We start from the raw sequence: 14,693 nt of genomic DNA on the forward strand, positions 1-14,693 counted from the left end.
CCTAGAGATTAAAATACGAATTCGATTTTGTTTCTTTAAGTACATATTCATTCTAAAATCATTTGCTATATGATATGGTATAATCAAATAAAATACCCGGTAAAGTAAAATATGCACAGCTGCATGAATAATGTATTCACACAGAAGGGTTAAAGCCTCCTGTGTGAATTATCATGACCATTTTTTGACGAGATTTTTAGATGTACTCGTATTTCGATTGCTACAGTTAGTTTGAATTGTGTGGCACGTAATATGATTTGCGATCAATACAGTACAGTAACATTACAGCACTTGTTTATGTGTCAAGTGCAGTACTGTAGATTCAATATGTCAAACTAATTAATCATTACCATTATTTCACGAGATCATTGACTTGAGTGAAAGCCTTCACGCCATTAAGATTCGAATTTGTACGGTGATAGCACTTCAATTTATAATTACCAATAATAATTATAATTATAATTATGATTAAATTTGATTTTGATTTTAATTAATTTATTTGTTTATTTACTACTGATTTAATACCGTACGGTACAGTATGATCTCCTTCAGAAATCTCAGTGAGAACAGTGTTGATTTGTTAATTAATTAATACAGTACTAGTGCAAACTCCCGTCGCTTTGCTGACGGTTTAAGATAATGTGCTCATTTAACAGATAGTATTACCATTTGATAGACCTGTCAGAGGTTCAGTAACTTTTTACCGTATCAGTCAGCAGGGATAGCTTCAGTGGCCCGAATTTCGTAATAAAGGTTCACCGAAGTTATTCACTGCTGTCAGTGTACTGTACAGTACAGTACAGTACAGTACAGCATCAGTTGCTTGCATTCACTGTACAAACTACTGTAGACCCTGCTTTTGCCTGATCACCCGCGCTATTTTGGAAGACAATTTAAACTCTTTTATTAAACGTCATTGATTTCTGAAGTACTGCCTTTCCTAAACAATAAATAAACTTTAAAAATTTATTTGTTACTCACCGTCCACTAGCATTTGCAATTCACTAGATTAAGAATGAATAGCAGCTCTTTTTTGCTAAAATGTTTTGCTGAAGGAAACCAAGATGCAGTACTGAAATCCGTTAACTGCTTAAATGAGAAACAGGTAATGCATCAAAGTTTTAAAGAGTTTATAAGGTTGTTGCTATCCCTAACTTTTTATCCATATTATTGTTATACGTATGTAAGTCTTCTAGTTTCGCATTTAGAAATAACCATCTATACTGTACGTATTTAAAAGATTTCTTCTGCAGTGGCCACTACGGCACTGTACAGTACTCATAGTACTTGAGTGTCGCACTTGATATACAGCTCGTATTTGTAGGCCCTTGGTTGCTTTTACCCACTTAGCTGCATTCTACGGGTACGCCTTTTCGCTCGTTTACTGTATCTGTAAATGGGCTTTAAATTGTTACCTACAGTAATCTGTTTCAGAAGCCAGGAGGTACACATAGGTACAAGTCGTATGAAATTAAATAATTTAACGTAATTTATGCTGGATTCAATTACAGCTCTGCAACTTGATTGATGGACATCATCCACAGACATGTGAACTTATGCAAGTTATTCTTAAAGGTAACATTCGCCTACAATATATAATAAATTCTGACATTATGGCATTATACTGGTTTTTCAATAATTATTTTAGCGAAAATTTTTTATTTTAATTACTGAATAAAACTGACTCTACAAAAATTAAGCGGCTGCATGATGAATTTGTTCTTCTTATACCATATTTTAATACTACTGTAGTACTTGACTGTAATTACCAAATACGCGTAGCAGCAGAGTGATTTAATGTACAGTACTGTGTTGACTGCAGAGGATACTATGTTGTTTAAAGGCAGTTGAACAATATCATAAGTTTATAATCTTAGTAAATTATCTTCGGCACACAAGGAAGGATAGAGGAGTGGCATTTTGTAATGGGATATATGTGCAGGTATAAAAATTAGAAAAAATTATGTTGTGACATCAATCACTGTAACTGCCAAATGGTAAAAGTGCAAATAGTTACCTATGCGGAATACTTGTATAAATGAACGTTATGAATATGACAAGTAAACTTAAAATGGTGGCTGTTATATTTTACTATTTGCACTTGTATAACTGCCGTATAACAGTTTAGCTATAAAGGTGACAGTAACGACGTACATACTGTATGTAGTAGTATAGTAAGCGTTTAAGTTTTGATTTAGATGCCGTTAGTTTGATGAATTCATATTATTTAATTGCAAGCTCTAATAACTGATAAGAATGAAGGATTCCAAAAACATGACTTTGTAGTAAAACATTGTGTATCGTTGATCAATGAAGGACAGATGCCACAGAAGGTGAGACAATTAACATCTAAAATTATATAGCCAATGTCAATTTACTCGGTTGTCCTTCGCTAGTGTATAAGAGCCTGTGGCGTATTTAGATTTTTGTAAGTAATGTTTCGAATATACAGTACTTATCAGTAAGACTTGTATTGCTGTAACTATTAGGTACTTGCTGGAATGGTTAGTTACCTATTGGTACAGGTAAACGATCTATTTTACTTCAAGCAAAAAATGCGAACTTTATTATTTGTACAATATGAACAGTATTAAAGTTCTAGTATAATCCTCTACATAAAGTAGTAATTATAGGTTATTTAAGCTGGATTCTGTATCATATAAATTGATTATATGTTATCTTATAGATAAACTCGGCGTCTTGTTCACTGTTGTTGGATTTATGCAATATCTTCTTGGAAGCCATTGAATCTGGTATTTGCAGAAATGAAAAGTAGGAGCATCACCAGATTTATGTCTAGCGTATTTTAATCGTACAAGTTCGGAATTACTCTTACACCTAAAATTTAAACCCAAGGTCTTTAGAATTATTTGCGAAAGTGCTATCTGCTATTTCATTGAAGGAAAGTGTTTTCCATAAAAAAGGTAAGGTAGCGGATCTATCTGATAAGATGCTATTATACTTACGATGTAGAGTCTTGCTTTAATTTCTGAGCCCTTCCGAATATTCCTGCTATTCAAATCAGATATTTGCACTGCAATGAGTGGACCTCAATATAAAGCTTACATATTGAATAAATTATGCTCTAGCAGGTAATTGTTGGAATAAAATACTATTATATGACTATGTCTAAACAACTCCTAGAAAATTAAGGCAATACTAATTTATAGTAAACTAGCTTTGTAGTCATTTTGTGACTATGCAAGTATTTACTATACAAATACAACTGCACGTATCACTTAAAGAGCACTGCCTATTCGTAACTTTACATGTGATGCCCCCTATTGGTGCTGATTAGTTTACTTACGCTCTTAAATTTATCTTACCTAGATGGCATGCCAGCTGCATAGTATCTATGGCATCGATGTTTCGGTACGCTACCTATATATTGTAGATGAAATTACAATTACTCTCAGTGATATTTCACGAAAGTATGTTTCCAAATAATTGTGTGCCAAATTTATGTCTGTATACGAGCAATAAGAGGTGACTATAGATTTAAGAAATGTACTTGCTCTGCGCTGACCTCAATTTACCTTTACAGAGGTATTGATATGAGTGAAGAAGAACTACGTGTGGTAGTGGAGAAGATGATACTGTAAGTATGGCTTTTAGTTATGAATATGATATTTACTTTAGTCGGTATTAGTAAGACTACCGATAAGAACTACCTATTGGTGTTGTTACTAGGACGTTACCTAGCATTGATATTTTGGAATTGCCTCCCTTGGTATATCAGTTGCTTTTAATGTCAAATCAGGTCAGGATATCTTTGCTCCTTAGGGTTGCTTACCTAGATGATTTGATTGCAAGCAAAATATTACGTACTTTTATGAATCGTACTGTAGGGCTTCAAGAGGACTATTTTAGCTGGTATCATCTCATATATGACAAGCTTAAACTTACAAATCCGAAAAGAACAGGAAGCATCAAAGTAAAATATGTTTTATTATTGCAGTGATTGCTCTTCTGTTCGTTGGTAAAACTCTTTCATGAATACTCTTACCTACTTACTACTAGCGAAATTGTGGCTATTTCTGATAAACAATTACAACCGTTAGAAGGGACTGTAATTTTACACATGACCTACGCAATTAAGCAAGACCAAGTTTGTTCATAAGTTCATGATCCCATTGACGATATGTTTATTTCAGTTTCGTATAATCTAATACTATTTACGTTTTTATAGGATCTTGGAAAAGAGCTTATAAAATATTTTAAGGTTAAATAAGAAAATCGTTTAGGCTGAATACGAAAGCACTTTGTTGTGGAATGATTCGATTTCTCTGTCATAAGTTTCAATTAAATACTGCTACTCTTTGCTATTTTTATGTAGGAAAATTCAAATACTTCATCGTCATTCCGTTTAGCTTTATCCCTAGCCGTTGCCCGTATAAGTCGCTTTCACGATTTGGTAAATTTTGAATTAGGGTCATTTTGAAGACCATTTATAATTATTTATTCATTGTTAGAGCAAAATTACGATCTTTATAGTATTGTAATATTGAAGTTATTTTGATTAAATTTTAGATTTTTGATATTTTGAAATCAAGTATCATCAAAGCCTACAAAGATAACGAACGTTTTAATTCGTGTCGATGGTTAAGAGGTACAATAATCAATTGATTGAACTAGCCATCAAAAAAATTAAATGGTAACTATCTATACGCATAGATTCTTCACGTACACCTCTGACGATTGAAAAAGCAACGCTCAAAGTGATCGAAAATAGGTGCAGGATTGTGTAATTGATATCGGATCAATGATAAATTTATAGAGTTGTATTTATAGCCATGACTTTGACCAATGGAGATGAAAATTTTCTGAGATTTATGTTCACTAATATAACAGATTTACAAATAATATTTCTCAGTGCTAGATAGTGATCATATGCATTATTATTCTTTCTTCTAGTTCGCTTGGATGGGATCAAGTCACTCAGGGAATGTTAGAACTTGGATTCATTCTTGTTGATGGTTTTTTAGTTAAAATACAGCCAGGTATTTTAGTAAATAAAAATTTATTAATTGTACTGTAACTTGCAAACGGCGATGACCTTTCGTGCACTTCGAATGTTTAAAACTATAGCACAATTGCAAGTCTCCCGGTTAGGAACTACTATTATACTAAAATGCTTTAAGGTTAGTATTATACACGCGAACTCTACACATTTTAAATGACCGTAGTGGTACATTATTGTTTTCACCTCTATTAAGATAGTGATCACACAGTATACGTATTAACATAATACAGACAGTTGTAGAAATTTTTATCATTTTCTATCCATCTTGAAGGTTCATGACGCGATGAGGGAAGAAATATTAGAACAAATTATAAATCGGATAATTTCCAAAGGAATAGCTACAGTTACAAATTATATTGGTAGGTTATATCTTGAAAGTTGTCTATTTCATCGTCGAAGATAACTAAACAAACTTTGCACTTTACAGATATGCTCGCTTACGCCTTAAAGATAATCAATCAGCTTTCTTCAAATATATTTTCCAAAGTAAGAAGTCCATAACTTTGTTTGGAATTAGACATAGTGCAAACACTTTTTAATTACTAAAATTTCATTATCTACCATTGAACTCGTGATTCAACTATTAAATTGGGATGAAATGGTAACGGCACTTCTTTTATGGCCTTAAACGACACAATGATAGCTTAAGAGAGCAATTAATCATATATCATTGCTACCTTTCGAAACCTCCAGAGAAATATTACTTGCTCTATTGGTAGATAGGAATTGTTCGAACCCTTAAAACTTCATTTAAACTTGGAAATAATCGTCTGATTATCAATTCTTTCTGCTTTGTCAGCCTCAATTTGTGTCGAACTTCAATCTAAGGGATCATACACTAAATATGTTGTTCAAGGCTGTATTTTCTAGGTAACGATCGTGTGCCTTTAACAAATTTTGTCCTGTAGTTGTAATTGTTTAAAAATGAACCGTAATAGCGTATAATTAGAGAATTATATTCTGACCTTGTACTGTTGATAAATAAATTTGAGTAATTTTATTGGCCGCTAAATTAACTTAATTATCTTCTTGCAGATCAATTGAAGCTCGTAAAATAGCTGCATTTGGTATGACTGTTCTACTGAAAGCGTATAAGGTATATAATCCATAATTCTTCATACGTCTGTTATCAATTTCAAAATTTACCTAACGATCCATAAGGAAATGGAGCGCGAGGGCAACCTTAATCTATCAAGCCAGGTAGCTGTCTTATACAGTCAGGAATCTAACTTGGTACGTTACATTTTAATATCCTACTGTACGTCGGTGCTTTCATAGGCAAGTTAACGTATGATATATTTTATAATATTTAGGTACATATTCACAGCCAGACCGGTAGCAAGCTCAATCATAAGTGGGTAAAATCAGAAATTTTAAGTAAGTGATATATGGTAATTAATGAATACACAATTGATGTAATACCTTGGATTGAAGTACTCAGTCAATAATCGGATACTTCTATAGGACATTTGCAGCGTTGCTTGTCACATCAGGCGTCTGTTAAAGAGATATTGTATAAAGTAATCGGAGCTCAATTTTGATATATAGTAGGCTATGTGGAATTATTAAATATCTGATAATGTATAATTCCTTTGATAGGGTTTTTATCAGACTGTTTCTATCGCTACAGAGCTACAAAAACTCGTTTACAATATTCTGATGAAGCAAGTTAGTATATGGTTATTAATAATATATCTATTGTAAGTAATCGTTACAATATCGATTGATTATCTCTAATAGTTTAGTAAGGTATATCGAAGCGATTCAGGGTTGTTACCTCCCTTAGCACTTCATTCGTGTCTCATAACGGTCAACGACGAAACCTTTATTGTCGAACCTTTGGTGAATTTCATTTAAGGACTGATTCATCTAAATGTTCATTTAGAAGTAGTTAATTTTTATAGATTGTATTAATTTTACTGATTAATTTGTTTCAATCTCAGCCAGCTTTAGTATATTATCTGTATCAACTACACTTTCTTAAAGATCCAGGTGAAGGCAATAAATCTAGTTGTAGAACTATCGTATATTGCATAATTTGGTATGGCTAGAATCAAATTTGATATTGGGTTGTTAAATTATTTGAATTGCTTTTATTTAGTAAATGACTTACCAGCAAGTAATCTAATATCCTCGCTAAACTCTGTTGTTACTCGGATGATTAAGTGTGAAATAGAAGACTTCCAATTGGTAGTTTATCCTAAAAGTTAGTATTAAGGAATTATGGGCATCATTTAAAATTTAATTTCCTTAATATTACTAGGACAAAGAGGCTGACTTTTCTCCAGTTACAGCTGCAGGATGTAGAAATCTAATTCTTTGTAAATTGATTGCCAATCTTTATGAGGTGTAATATTTGCCTTCTTCTGAAAGACACTAATCTTACTACGTATTTCACGGTATGAATAATAGTGAGTTTCTTATACCATTTGTTTTCTTACTGCAGGTTTTAATTGAGTTTATGTTAAGAAAAAACGATTTTGCGTAAGTGATCGATCATAACGGGCAGGGCTTAATAACACTTAGTAAATACCTTAAATACCACCGTACGAGACGTAATTGACAGTTGCCAATTCGATTTTATATATGTATCTAATCCACGTCAAATTTATAGCATAGGCGATTGCGAAGACGCCACACGATTATTTGAGAGATATTCTCGGATAACTCAGATTTTACGAGAAAACGGAAACAATCCTCACGGTATAACTTTGTGTGATCATAGTTGCACACAACATTATATGAGACAATGCCGCTGTTATTGATACAGAAATACTATCTGCAATTAACTGATTCTAGCAAATCATTATATGCCATGCTTCGACACGTTTTAAACTTCATGAATAGGGTAAATATAGACAATCGTGGGTAATCATGTGTTCAATATTTGTAGTACGTTCAGTAAAATCTAAATATAGATTGGAAACCATGATATCATTTAGTTGCGTTTCGACGTTAATTCGGATTATATTTGGGTAAGTTTATTAAGATTAATTAAATTCATTCCATATCTCACTAATTTTCGCTTTGCTATAATTATATTCCTCGAACTTAACAAGTATTTATAATTAATTAGCAAATAGACCTAGTTAATGACTAATATTAAGATTATTGTACATGATAGAAACGTTTCCCCATGTTATCAGGAAAGCCAGCGAATTTTATCACAGTCGATTAGTTTTGTTAAGTTTACTTTTATAGCTTTACAAGATAGATTAAATGAAGTGAGTATGCGGTAAGGCAGTAATCGTATTTAGATAGTTAATAGTATAATTAGTATGAAGTTCTAGTTTATTATAATGACGGACGGCCTTGAACTTTAGGTTGGAAGTTGTAGCGCTGATCATATGGAGATATTTCAATATTGCCAAACAGTCGGGAGGTACGCTTTCCTTAGTATTTAATTTTATCAAAGAGTTAACAATGTGAGGCAATAATAAGGTATGGTAATGGCTGTTTTTATTAAAACTCTTCAGAACTATTTTTAAATCCATCATTGGGGAAACGGTGCATGAGACATTTTTGACTACTGATGATGGCATAATGGTAATAAGTTTTATCGATCGCTATAATGTGGTGATTTTTTGTATAATAATTTTCTGTAATTAAATATCATAGAATAAATCAATATCACTTTTGCAACTCGAAACCTTTGGATCGTTGATCAATACGATTTTTAAGAGCTTTTCGGATCGAATTGAACCCTTCCTACGAAATCTTAGTAATCGTCTATATATATATTTTAATTCTATGCAAGGATCTGCTTGCATTTGCTGTCAGCATTGAGCTACCCTAATATCATATATCCATATCACAAGTTACTAATGATTCGTAGGTATCTTGGATGAACAAATTAACAATCAAGATGAGATGATTTACGCCCTGGTGGCCTTTTTTCAAAAATTAATAAATTCAGCCCTCACTGCCGGTGCTGAATTTAAGCAGGCACACATCGCAATGACCATCATTCTATCCCTATTGCAGCATCTTGGTGAATCAGGGCTCAAACAAGTTAGATTTATGTCAGATTATGACTTTAAGCTTATTAATAAATTCTGTAATTTTTATTTAGCAGATTCAGAAGCATTATGAATGGCTTCTAGCAATTTGCAAGCATCAAGTTATAGGCGAGCGTTTGTTTAACATTTATTACTGTCATCCTATAATTAAATAGTTTCGATAACTAAATTTGATTTCTGATTACTTAACTAGATGATCTTCAACTTGTTAAATGCTTCATCGATCAGTTATTTACTATTTGTAATCGGATTGAAGATATCCTAGGATTGGTATAATTTGCATTATGTATTGTACTGTAAACCGATTATTTGCTTATACTGTAGGTACAATATTGCATATAGTTACATACGCGTATATTTCTTTTGCAGCTATTAACTGTATCAATAGACATTCACGGACAACTCGGCGATGTTGAAGAAGTATAGTATACGCGTATACAGTATTATAGAAATTAGCGTGTTGCAAAATAAGCTATTTCGCTACCGTTAACCTTCTTTTCAAAAAATTATTATGCCATATTTGAATAAGGATATAGAGGTGAAAAAGCATAATAATTTTGCTATAATTACGGAATTCACGGCTGCTCCAACGGTTTTGGTAATTTACGAACATGTCATTGTCCGTATCTTCTGTTGAAAATCGCAAAGATCGCTAAATATTCATACTTTAGGTCATACTGTCATCTCAATTGGAAGCTGCAATGGAAAACATTGATTGGCTAGTTTCCAATCTGAATGCATTGATCTTCGATGATGATATCGGTAGAGCATGTCGTGATATTTTTGCATCGTTTGTAAAAATTTAAATTTTTCTATCATTACCTGAAATTCGATTTCTAAAATATTTATAGGTGAGGCGGAGTTCTCAAGGACTTATAGTGAGATGGAAGCGACCGTATGCTCAAGGTTAACTATGGTAGCGCAATGTTTGCAGGAAATCATAGAATCAGCTATTCCGACAAAGACATGCACTGAATGTTCCGTTAAAGTAAGGGCTTCGTTAATCCATTGCTGCGTGTTCAGTGTTCAGTTTATACTTTACCCTCACATCAATAGTAGCGCTTAGTAAGCAAATTGATACTTTGAAATGCATCTTAATCTCCAAATAGTATTGCTTGCGTTACGAATGTATGAGTTGCAAACCCGTACAGGACCAAAATCGAAAGTTTATTTAGAATATATTCTATTTCGAAATTCACGATCTCTCTTTTAGGGTGTGACGCGATTGTATACCAGTATGACCTTCCTTGTCAAGCATGTAAGTATTCTTCAGTTTCGGCTGGATAGATTAGTAATCTTCAGCTGTTCTAGTGATAGATTACTCAACAATGAAATGTTAATACTATATTATTAATTTAATCCCGTAGTATATGCAGTTATTTATGCGAAGACGTGTCACTGTCTCTGAAAGATTCGAAAATTTGGTAATAGTAAAACAAATACTAAAATATTATAGTTTTTAATCATAAACATTTTCATCATCTTATTAACTTAAATTGCAGGTAAAACTGTCTGGATTGCAAGTAACACCTAAGGTTTATGCAATGCTTACATATCTTCAGGTGGATACTTTGGTACATTTACCTATTTCCATTGGTACATAAATCACTTAAAAATCTTTCTTTACAATATATATCAATAAGGCAAATCGTGCCATAATTGAAGATACAGATGATAATCGAATTAGGAAGAAACGGAAGGGGAAGAGCAATAGTTCCTCCACAACTCGCGGAAATGTAACCAATTTAATACGCCTTACTATCTTACAGCTTTTGTTCGAAAATTTTTCATACATGATTTAAAATATTATCTAGGCTATTTCTTTCGTGATTTGATGTAATGATATTCATTGCAGGCAGTACGAGAATCACGTGTTATTCCGAATTTAATTTATGCTATTGAAATGTACGAAGCTCATCTCATTCGTTTGGAGGCGAAATTGCAAGTGAGGTTTTTGCTCAATTTTATACTAAAGCACCGAAAATGGAATATCCTACAGTTTGGTGCAACATTAGCATATTATTATTATTATATGCTGTATATCAATAAACTGATTATTCTGTATTTATAGTTAATTATTGTGGTAGCATGATGCTTACAGTAAAATTACCAGTACGGTAATAATTATTAAAAGTATTTTTTTTACGGTGATTATGTAGTTACTATTACTGCAGTACTGCTAGAGTACTAAGGTGCTTCTAAGATAGCAAACTTCTTGCATCACATTCATTGGCTTGTTGATTTATATGACTTTGTTAGGTAAACCTGATGCAATATTTCAAGCGGAGTACATCTCGCGACTTTAAAATTCATGGAGCTACCTTACAGACTATAATCGACGATGATAGTGACGACTCATATGAAGTTCCAATGGAAGTCAGTTCTCACAGTCTCTAATATGTAATAATAGGATGAATTTATTACGTTAAGATACTGAACAACTGTAGCGTTTGATGAAACGATATAGCGTATAAGCGATCCAAAGTCTGATCTTTTTCTAGATTATATTTAATATTTAAGGGTTGTTTACACTTTTTAATCAAATTCTAATTTTACGGCTATCGTTTCTACCATTTTATGAAGGTATCAGAAAAGAATCGACCAAGAAAGAAGTTAAAATAGAAGACTTGAGTGATCTGCTACCCGGATAGTTTCGAAATGATCAGATTTTCATGTCCTTTTAAATCATAACTAGAAGTAAAGTCCATGCATACTAATCAAGAAAATTACGCTATTTTCGTTTCTAATCTAGTATAATTATATAATTCAGCAATTATCCTTCAATTACTTCATGTTTGTAACGGCTTTGGATATTTACTTATAAACCGTGTAATGTGACGGTGGAAATTACTAAATTGGCCCAAATACAAGCACAATAATACTGTACGTATGATTATAATGGGTTACATGGTTAAGTAGGTAAATCACTAGAGCTACGCGGTGTATTCTGGATTCAGTCGAAATTTATTTAATTAAGTTAATGACATCGTTACGTTTTGTGACGTTCATGTTTGTCACTTCAAGCGTTACTATAAATTTCTTTGAGAAAAAGTTTTCGTATTTACATGTGCTCGTATGAGAATAGAATAAAATAGCCTAATGATGTTGTTTTCAATATTTCTTATCAGCATAGTTCCTTTTTTTTTTAAAGTTTTATGATCGCTAGATTAAACTATTTGATATTGGTGAATTTTTATGTAAGGTAGGATTTTATCATCCGTTTTCATTCAGTATACACTACAGCTGTATCACCAATATACTGTACATTTCAATGTACATTACAGTTCGTATTTCAATTTTTGTTGATACAATTAAAAAGAATTAGTTTTTTCATACTGATATAAATTTTATTTTACGCCACTACAATAAAGCCTTGCATCGTCATTACCTAGATCGTAGTTTTTAGCTTATTCTGATCCAGTCCTTGGGAATCTACATTATTACGCGGTAGGTTTAGTCCGATTTGTCAAGGTTCGGAGTATACATTTTCCGATATTTAGCATACCATACGAACTGCATAGTAGCTACGGAGTGTATACAAAACAGTATACCATGTGCAGGAGAAGGAATTCCGTAAATTGCGCGTCTTGCAAAGATCCATAAAGAAACATAAGTGACCTAAGCATCATGATATCACATTCACTAAGCCGTTGCGATGTGGAGTAATATACTGTCCAGTGCAGAGTACATTGCGTAGCCTATACGGCTGTATATCTATTTTTTTATGTGAACGCATAGACCTGATATGTAAATATTCCTCTTTTCCTTTAAGTAGTCTTTGATAAATATCAGAGATTCTTTTTCCTTATTGTGATTGTAAACACGCGTAAAATCCAGCATCAAGAATCTCTACAACTATTTAAGTTCATATCATAAGCAAAATTGCTACCAATATATCGTGAGTGAGCCAAGATAACACGTAAAACTTGAAGGTCATACTTCATGCCTATAATTTCCATTTAGCTGCAGTTTAGTATGTAGCCTCCTTAAACTGTCTTGTAATGAATTATTATGGACATGTTAGCTAGTCACTTCCGTCCTTCGTATAATACGAAGATTATTCATTCCAGAATTGTGCTAAAGAACTATGATGCAATAAAACGAAATAACTTAAAACTATTCCATTGCTAAAATTTCTGAGGCGGCGAAGACTATCCCGTAATAAAAATAAAAAATGATCAAAAGTTCATTACCAATATCGATCTTACAAGATGAACATTTTTTTTCTCAGATCCGATAAGGCGCTCTCATATCATTAATCGCAGTTTCAAATTCCTTTGTACTAATCATTACCACGGAACAGTACTGAATCATTTCGTTAACGCTTGTGGAACTAATATCTTGCATCTTAACGTGATACGCTAGCTCGGCTTTATTAAATAATAATTCACATTCGGGATAAGCAAACTCAAATCCTTTTGCATCTCGGTCATTAGCTGAAAAGGTTTTAAGTATCAAGAGATAATAGTCGAATTTCATATTTTCTGTTTTTAAATCCTTCATAAGTGTATCGTATAAATTCAGTCCAATAGCCGGTGGAATATCTAGGAAGCGTTCACATAAAAGCATGTATACACTATAGGAGGATAGAATCTTATTCATCTTCAGCGATACTTCTTGATCGGAACAATTATTCAAGCACCAAACACGAATTTCATCAATAACATTCTCTCCGTTAGCCATATTAAGAGCAGTTATGAACGCAAATATGTCTCTGTAATTTTCATCATCATTATCATCATCTCCCGATGAAATAACTACAGAACCAATATTTGCTTGAGATGAGATTAACATAGCTAAATCGTTCGTGTCAAAGTTGCATCCTAAAAATAGGCTATCTAAAAAATTTTGTAATGCGTAACTATCAGTATCTTTTATACTACATCCGCTGAATTCAACATTGACGTTGAATTCCGAATCAATACTGTCCGCGTTGCTATCTATCTCATGGCTTGTTTCACTATCACTTGAACTTGGTGAGCGAACTGACTCATCTTGTGACGAAGCATTTGAAGTGGAACTCTCGTCCTCTTCTGTACAAAGGCGGAATTTTTTGCACTTTGGCTGATCGGCCATTCTAGGACTTAAAATTTAATATTTTACTTTTGTACTGCACAATTTTCAAAAGCTTATTCGACACGGCCTCACTACTACAGTATCCACAGCAGCATGCAGAAGTGACAATGAAGATCACGGTACTGTACTGTTAAGATTGCTCTACTGTACAGTACTGTACTGTACAGTGTACACTACTGTACTGTACAGTACAGAATCACCCTGGGAAACGAATTTTGACATGTACTGTACAAAAAAAGACAAGCAGTACCGTAAGGTTTCTACAGTACTGTACAGTATATTGTACAGTACAGTACTGTACGTAATGTACAGTACATACGGTACAATGTACAGTACACGGTATACAGTACAGTACTGTTTGGTATCGCGCGCGGTATGATTTTTATGATTTCTTGGTCCACGATGGTCAGCTCCAGTCCGAAGAATAGGTAGTGTTCCGTTTGACAATCAGTAAGTAAATCACGCAGCATCACGAGTAGCTCGGATCATAATACTGTACTGTACAGTGTACCGTAAGACAGCGCAATCATTATACTATAGTACTATATTATTTCTACTGCCGCATTAGTATGAGC

At 33.1% G+C, this 14,693-nt stretch overlaps 2 protein-coding genes across 2 annotated transcripts; one reads left to right on the forward strand and one right to left on the reverse strand.

Annotated features, from left to right (window-relative positions):
* Window positions 1-1,015: 1,015 nt before the first annotated feature.
* Window positions 1,016-11,866, forward strand: TRIADDRAFT_61761 (uncharacterized protein; the record flags this gene model as incomplete). Its single annotated transcript, XM_002117692.1, has 36 exons — window positions 1,016-1,105; window positions 1,512-1,575; window positions 2,239-2,333; window positions 2,490-2,525; window positions 2,974-3,092; window positions 3,331-3,372; window positions 3,545-3,598; window positions 3,691-3,760; window positions 3,849-3,934; window positions 4,021-4,108; window positions 4,190-4,222; window positions 4,337-4,414; window positions 4,531-4,609; window positions 4,675-4,732; window positions 4,915-5,000; window positions 5,089-5,141; window positions 5,295-5,386; window positions 6,059-6,119; window positions 6,337-6,400; window positions 6,488-6,543; window positions 6,623-6,691; window positions 7,287-7,370; window positions 7,470-7,507; window positions 7,638-7,726; window positions 7,917-7,998; window positions 8,347-8,405; window positions 8,859-9,034; window positions 9,412-9,462; window positions 9,714-9,804; window positions 9,894-10,030; window positions 10,256-10,300; window positions 10,410-10,466; window positions 10,545-10,577; window positions 10,898-10,987; window positions 11,302-11,418; window positions 11,795-11,866. 36 exons carry the CDS (start codon window positions 1,016-1,018, stop codon window positions 11,864-11,866), a joined length of 2,694 nt encoding a protein of 897 aa, XP_002117728.1.
* A 1,403-nt stretch (window positions 11,867-13,269) lies between these two features.
* TRIADDRAFT_61762 (uncharacterized protein) lies at window positions 13,270-14,118 on the reverse strand (the record flags this gene model as incomplete). Its single annotated transcript, XM_002117734.1, has 1 exon — window positions 13,270-14,118. The coding sequence occupies one exon, from the start codon at window positions 14,116-14,118 to the stop codon at window positions 13,270-13,272; it is 849 nt and encodes a 282-aa protein (XP_002117770.1).
* Window positions 14,119-14,693: the final 575 nt, after the last annotated feature.

Source organism: Trichoplax adhaerens, genomic scaffold, assembly GCF_000150275.1.
Source record: "Trichoplax adhaerens TRIADscaffold_28 genomic scaffold, whole genome shotgun sequence".
In the NCBI taxonomy this organism is placed as follows: Eukaryota; Metazoa; Placozoa; class Uniplacotomia; order Trichoplacea; family Trichoplacidae; genus Trichoplax; species Trichoplax adhaerens.